This window comes from Onychostoma macrolepis, chromosome 04, assembly GCF_012432095.1.
Source record: "Onychostoma macrolepis isolate SWU-2019 chromosome 04, ASM1243209v1, whole genome shotgun sequence".
Lineage (NCBI taxonomy): Eukaryota > Metazoa > Chordata > Actinopteri > Cypriniformes > Cyprinidae > Onychostoma > Onychostoma macrolepis.
In genome coordinates, this window is record NC_081158.1 from 11,275,052 (window position 1) to 11,282,605 (window position 7,554).

Below are 7,554 nucleotides of genomic sequence, written 5' to 3' on the forward strand. Positions count from 1 at the left end.
GGGTTAGAAAACCAAAGAAAACTGCAGGTGAGTCAGGAAAATGCTCCAAAAACATGATAATAATGTCTTCATCACCTGATCATAATTTCTTTTGGCATTAAAAAGTATACATTTCAATAGTGACAGTGTTGCCAAATTAACAATTTTGTATTTAGACATTCCCACATTTAGAGACTTTTTCCCCCGTTAGCTGGGTCTCTCCATAGGCATGCATCAAGTTCAACAAAGCAGACACACAATAATTAAATATAAAATTAAAACAAAATTCTATGGGTATACTATGGTAATAACAGTAATTGATAATTTTATTCCAAAGAGAAAGCAATTCAAGTCAAAAGCAGTTTCACAGACACTCAATATCAGACTGATCAGATTAATTAGGGTTTTCTGGGACACTTCTGCACTTTATTCTCAACACTTGAGATGCATGATAACAGCTAGAATAAGGTCATATTAATATGGAACTGCTTGTGATGGAGCAAGACATGAACACATCAGAAGTTAGGTGTCACAGATTACCCTAATTCACATTGTGAGAAACTGGATGTTGTGAGATTTTTCATGCAATAAGAAAATAATCACAATTTTACATTTCCTTTTATTTGAATATCCACTCTTAATTTCCTGCATTACATAAATTTATGAAACAAAACTGATATAAAGTGGTAAAATGAAAGTAGCACACTATTTTAAAAGGAAGAAACCACCATTCAAAATGTGTTAACAATATTGTGATTTCATAAAATAATACAAGAAAAAAAACACAAAAAGATGGGTTGAACCCTATTTCTCACAAAGTGCTTTTCGGGTGTCCGAGCATGAAATATCATTCCAGTTGTTTAGGGAAGGAGTTGAAGACACCAGTTCAACACAGTCCTCGTTTTTAATGTAATCATCTGGTTGACCTTGGCTCCAAAACCTGAATAACATGTATCAGATTATCAATTATTCAGAACCTCAAAATTTATCGTGAAACAATCGTGGTGATTTCTATGATCCTCACACAGTGTGTTTGCTGCTACGAGCCACATCTACTGACCAGCCAATAAAAATGCAGTGTGAAATGGCATGTTGATCATCATGGCGCTAAAACTTAAAACTGCTTACCTCAAACTCTTCTCCCTTCCTCTTTCAGAGCTTCCTCTTTTTTTCAGCAAACATAAAAAGTACAACTTCCAAGCTGCTTCATGCTCTTTTTTTTTTTTTTACCAGTAGCCATGCTAATGACGTCTAACTTTTATTTAATAGTAACTTGTGTCGTAGCCTGCGAGTCACTAGGTGTCATCATCGTACAGGCTGCATACATGAGTGAGTAATCGGGGAGAAGCCGATTACTCACCAGAAGAGACGGACGGCAGCGCGCGTAAATGTTGTAATACTTGTTAGTGGATCTGTTGTTTAAATGATTTACTTGCTGCCAGGAAGGAATACTTCGTTTCCTACCTTTTTCTATTCTGCATTTTCGTCGAGGTTTAGATTTTTGATTGCACTTACTGGTAATTATAATAATTTGCGCCTCGGCTAAGAAGAAGCCTGTGTCATTTGCACTGCTCCTTGTGCGAATTGTGAGTTTCGTCTTGAGCTATTAGCAGTCCTTAAGGCTATTAACGCTCCACAGCTGTTTTCATTCTAGTCTTTTAAACTGTATTCATTTGATGTCCGAGCGCTGATGCGGAAGCGTCTGCGGAAGCGTTCAGCCATCGTGTTCAGCCTCCTCTTGTGAAGACCGACGAGTGTAAAGACCGACGACTTTTTTCCTGCGCGACTTTAACCGAGTAACGCAACAGAGCAACACACTTAAGTATCATTTCTGTCTTCCCTCACACACTCTCCTCTCCTATTCTCTATCATGTGTTTCCAAACCATTCCGGTCTTCTCTCAACCACGCTCTAACATCACACGCAGACGGCAACATAATCCTGCTAACCTGCGCCCTGTCTCTACATCTTCTACTACACCTCTTTCTTTTTCTGTGGGTCTCTGGAATTGTCAGTCAGCTGTCAACAAAGCTGACTTCATTCCTGCTTTTTGTTTACAATCTACACTCAGCATCTTGGGCTTGACTGAGACCTGGATTCGTCCAGAAGACTCAGCAACCCCAGCTGCTCTCTCTAACAATTTCTCTTTCTCTCACACCCCACGTCAAGTTGGCCGGGGTGGGGGCCCTGGTCTGCTCATTTCAAACAATTGGAAATAGTCAACCCTCCCCTATGCAATTACAACTCATTTGAATCTCATGCGATTACTGTAACAGCTCCTATAAAACTCCAGATTGTGGTAATTTACCGTCCCCCTGGCCAAATTCTAGCCACCTTCCTAGAGGAGCTGGACGGGCTGTTGTCCTCTTTCATAGAGGATGGCACTCCACTCTTAGTCTTTGGCGATTTCAACATTCATCTAGACAAGCCTTATGCTACAGACTTCCATTCACTCCTAGCTTCATTTGATCTCAAACGCCTTACCACTACTAGCACGCACAAATCAGGCAACCAACTTGATCTAATTTACACACACAATTGTACTGCAGATAACATTCTGGTACAATCACTACATATCTCTGACCATTTTTTCATCACATTTACATTACATTTTGCCACCCGTGTGCCACCAACCCCCTTACCGGTTACTTTTAGACGAAACCCACACTCTTACCAGCACTCACGCACATTATCAACACATCTCTCCTCACAGGCATTTCCCCCACTGTGTTCAAGCAAGTAACCCCACTGCTCAAAAAACCTACACTAAACACTTCTCTTACAGAAAACTACAGACCTGTCTCTCTCCTTCCATTCATAGCGAAATCGCTCGAACGAGTTGTCTTCAACCAGGTCTCACTGTTTCTTTCACAGAACAACAAACTGGACGCTAAACAGTCAGGTTTCAGGAGTGGCCATTCTACTGAGACTGCGCTACTCTCAGTCACTGAAGCCTTGAGGATTGCAAAAGCTGGTTCCAAATCATCAGTCCTCATTCTGCTGGATCTATCTGCCGCTTTTGACACTGTCAATCATCAGATCCTCCTCTCCACCCTCTCATCACTGGGCATCACCGGGATTCCACTTCGCTGGTTTGAATCCTATCTCACTGGTACATCACTGGGTCCCATCATACAGTCACATGGCTTCTCCTACCATTGCTACGCTGATGACACACAGCTCTATCTCTCTTTTCAACCAGATGATCCAATGGTAGCAGCACGGATCTCAGGCTGCCTGGCGCACATCTCGGCATGGATGAAAGATCATCACCTACAGCTCAAGCTTCTTGTCTTCCCTGCCACTCCGACTCTACAACATGACTTCACGATTCAGTTAGGTTCATCAACAATTACCCCATCAACTTCGGTCAGAAATCTTGGTGTAATCTTTGATGACCAGCTGACCTTCAAAGACCACATTGCAAAGACTGCTCGATCTTGCAGGTTTGCACTACACAACATCAGAAAGATCAGGCCCTTTCTGACGGAGCATGCTGCACAACTTCTTGTCCAGGCCCTTGTCATTTCTAGGCTGGACTACTGCAGGTGCTCTTCTGGCTGGACTTCCATCAAACACGATCAAACCTCTACAAATGATTCAGAATGCAGCGGCACGACTGGTCTTCAACGAGCCCAAAAGAGCCCATGTTACACCTCTCTTTATCTCCTTGCACTGGCTACCAGTTGCAGCTCGCATCAAGTTCAAGACACTGATGCTTGCATATAGAACGACCACAGGCTCAGCACCCTCTTACTTCCACTCACTATTACGAATCTACATCCCTTCCAGAAGTCTGAGATCTGCTAGTGAGCGACGCCTCGTGGTACCATCACAGAGAGGCTCAAAATCACTCTCCAGAACATTCTCGTTCACCATTCCTGGCTGCTGCAATGATCTTCCCACCCCTATCCGGAGTGCTGGATCTCTGTCAATCTTCAAGCAACAACTAAAAAAATCATCTCTTTCGACACTACTTGACTTCATCCTAAACTTTAAAAAAAGTTTAAAATGAAGTTTCCCAATTGTAAGTCGCTTTGGATAAAAGCGTCTGCCAAATGACTAAATTTAAATGTACATGTTGTACTCACGTTTATTAGTTTCATGTCGCATAGTGTGATTTGTAATGATCTTAGATTTCTAAATTCGTACAATCTGTACTGGGCTTTATTCTGCACCAGCACGTTCTTCAATCCACATCTACAATTCGACGGAACGTGTGTGCATTTATTGCTAGTTTTTAATGATATCTGCATCTGTGCAGTTCTTTGTCATAAATGCAGTTCACGTATTGTGATGCAGGATTCAGGAATAATAAAAGACCTTTTCCCATCCACTGTAAAGTTTTCGCTGTGTTCAAACCTCATCACACTACTTGTTTTGTTCCGGTAATCGCTTCACACTTATGAAGACATAAGGCGAAGACGAACTTCCTTCGCCAGCTGAGGAAGTTCAACCTGCCACAGGCGCTGCTGGAACAGTTCTAACTCTGCCATCACTGAATCCGTCCTCTGCACGTCAATAACTGTCTGGTTCAGCTCAGCTACCAAATCTGACCTCAGAAGACTACAGAGGGTAGTCCGGACTGCTGAGCGAATCATTGGTACAACCCTCCCCACTCTCCAAGAACTGTACTCATCTAGAGTGAGCAAAAGGGCTGGCAAAATCACTCTGGACCTCTCACATCCAGCACACTCCCTCTTTGAACTGTTACCATCTGGTCGACGCTACAGAGCTCTGAGCACAAGAACAGGAACAGTTTCTTCCCTCAGGCAATCCATCTCATGAACACTTGACAATAACGTGGAACACACAACACTATTTATACACTTATACACTTATTTATCTAACACGCATACTTAGTCTACATTTCAATTTGCACATAATATACCTGTACATACAAAACTGTCTATTGTAATATACCTGTGCATACAATTGTCAGTTTGTATATTGTTATTCCTTATTTACTTGTTCTATTTTTATTATCTGTGTCTTGTCCTGTTGCTGTCATTCTGTTGCACTGCAGAAGCTTCTGTCACGAAAACAAATTCCTTGTTTGTGTAAACATACCTGGCAATAAAGCTCATTCTGATTCTGACGTACTTTAGAAAATGTTAACTTCATTTGAAAACGTAAATCATGGATGTGGCATTACATTAGCATGCAGTCATGCACAGAAATTATTAAAGTAAGCAGGAATATATACAGTAGGGTCTACATACCCATCAAGTCAACCCCTGAATAATTTCATTTTAAATCATTTTAAATAATCAGTTCATATTCATTAACATTAATTACACAGTCAAGCCTTATATTACTGTAATTTTCTAGACTGGAAATATGTTTAATGTGCCCTATTTTAAAACATTCCTTTTTGTTTTCTATATAAAAAAATAAAAATAAAACAGCATATCAATCTACTAAACTGACATAAAAAAAAAATTCTAAGACTAATAAAAACAGGCCAATCAGCTTCTGGGTCGTTATTTAGTTGAACAAAATAATCATTTACTCTGATAAGACATTTGAAAGAGTGCTGTCTGTCACTGATTGTGTCTTTAATATACAAACAATATATTAATTCAGTTTCACAGTCAAGGCTTAAGCCTTAAATGCATGTCTGTGCTCTCGTAACTAAAAGCAACTTGTGACTGACATATCTTAAAAAAAAAAAAAATATATATATATATATATATATATATATATATATATATATATATATTTATTATTATTATTATTATTTTTTTTTTTTTTTTTTCTAAAACATATTAACTTGAGTACACACACACATTGAAATCCTAGAAACGCCCTAGCAAAATAAACTAAAGTGAAAGTGCAGAAAAGCAAAAGAGAGTAGAATTTTCTGTGGATATTATTTATAGGAGGTTGCTTTGCTTGTGGTTGTGGAAAGATGATCTTTCAGAGATTTCCTGATGGTTGTGGATGATTATCAAAATTCATGTGGATGATTATTCAAATATCAGAATACAAATAATAAACAAATAAACACAGTGCTTTTAGCACTTACCCTTGTTTCAGTGGTGAATTATCCACCCATTTCATCTTGCCTTCTTGGTTTATGTCAGTCAAACCAATCCACAATCTCTCACTACTACTGATGATTGAAGTTAGGAAACTCTGTGTGCATAAAAAATAGAGTAATAAGTGTGATTGCTCTCGTTCATTAACAGATACTCTCAGAAAATTACCTGCTTCACTTCAGTGTTGATAATGACCAGATCAGCACCTCGATCCCTGCAATACTGCCTGCTCTGAAACCAGGTCTTCGAATCATTGGATTTGAAAAACCAACCTGAACCCCAATGAAATCCTAACAGAAACACTTTTTAAAAACTGTATACGTAAGAAAAGTAGGAAAATTAAACTACAAAAACAGATATGTACTAACCTTGTTCATAAGCGTTCTTTAGTTCATCATTCAGGTAGTTGAATCTGTACTTCAATTGGTCATTCTCAGTCATTAGATCAGAGTAAGTGTCCTGTAATCTGCTGATCGTCTGATTGAACACTTGGACTGCGTCCTTGTAATTCTTCAACAGGTCTCTCTCTGCTGTGATGGAGAAATGCTGCAGTACGATGAAGACCAGCAGAAGAACACAAATGAGCCCGGAACACACCGCCATCAACACTAAACATCTACTTCCTCCTGACAAACAGGATTAAAAAAACACAAAAATATCAAAATAACACTCCATAGTATAAGATAAAACACCTATAACAAAACCTTCATAAGTAATTAAGAGGGCTTTTTAAAGAGTGTTCTTTTGGATGGTCTTTTATAATGACAATTTTATGAAATTAATAAATGGTAAAATATGACATAAAACAAGACCACATGCTGAAAAAGTACAAATAAATAAATGAATAAATAAATAAATAACAGTTCGGTGTTAATACATTTCATGTAAGCAGTGACGTATTGTTCTTAGAGAACAATGGTTACAATGACTGAAATGTTATGTAGCATTTCTCAGTTCCTCAAACATTATCAACACCATTTATGCTTCAGAAAATTTATACTTACTGCATTTTTTAGCTTTTCCTGCATTCTGGCCTCGACTTGGTGTTTGAGGTGGAGTTGTGCACTCAATATCCCTGTTTTCAAAATTGATATAATAGATATCTGACTCCATTATTTGCACTTACTTGCAGTTACAGTACAGTATGTGTTCACAGATGAGCCGCCGTATAAAGAGTACCTTTTTATTTAAATAGTACTGACCTGGCCATTTTTGTGGAATCAATGCAAAATTAAACGAAACTATGCCCTAATCTGATATATAGAGAATGTGAAGCTGACGTCATGCATTGTTGAGTTCTGGGTAACTGCTTTGTTTATCCATTTTATCTATTTTATTTTTATGTCCCAATTTCCGACTAGTGATGTTATATATGTTGTCATATAAGGCAATATATCATTAGTACATACAGTCATGGCCAAAAATATCGGCACCCTTGGTAAATATGATCAAAGAAGGCTGTGAAAATTAATCTGCATTGTTAATCTTTTTGATCTTTTATTTAAAAAATTCACAAAAATCTAACCTTTCATTGG

The 7,554-nt window shown here is 38.6% G+C and overlaps 1 protein-coding gene across 2 annotated transcripts; it reads right to left on the minus strand.

Moving 5' to 3' along the window:
• Positions 1 to 290: 290 nt before the first annotated feature.
• LOC131539437 (C-type lectin domain family 4 member E-like) lies at positions 291 to 7,266 on the minus strand. 2 transcript variants are annotated; one of them, XM_058774053.1, is made up of 5 exons: positions 7,024 to 7,266; positions 6,388 to 6,565; positions 6,188 to 6,309; positions 6,007 to 6,116; positions 291 to 919 (listed from the first exon to the last, which is right to left on the minus strand). In XM_058774053.1, exons 1-5 carry the CDS (start codon positions 7,045 to 7,047, stop codon positions 784 to 786), a joined length of 570 nt encoding a protein of 189 aa, XP_058630036.1. In that variant the 5' UTR covers positions 7,048 to 7,266; the 3' UTR covers positions 291 to 783. The 2 variants fall into 2 exon arrangements, with proteins under 2 accessions (XP_058630036.1, XP_058630035.1); XM_058774052.1 differs by having other exon boundaries at positions 6,388 to 6,645.
• Positions 7,267 to 7,554: the final 288 nt, after the last annotated feature.

Coding starts and splice junctions, on each gene's coding strand:
- LOC131539437 (XM_058774052.1), bottom strand. CDS start 7,132: ATGGAGTCAGATATCTATTATATCAATTTTGAAAACAGGGATATTGAG. Junction 6,646..7,023: donor AGGAAAAGCTAAAAAATGCA/GTAAGTATAAAT, acceptor CCTGTTTGTCAG/GAGGAAGTAGATGTTTAGTG. Junction 6,117..6,187: donor TCAACACTGAAGTGAAGCAG/GTAATTTTCTGA, acceptor TTATGCACACAG/AGTTTCCTAACTTCAATCAT.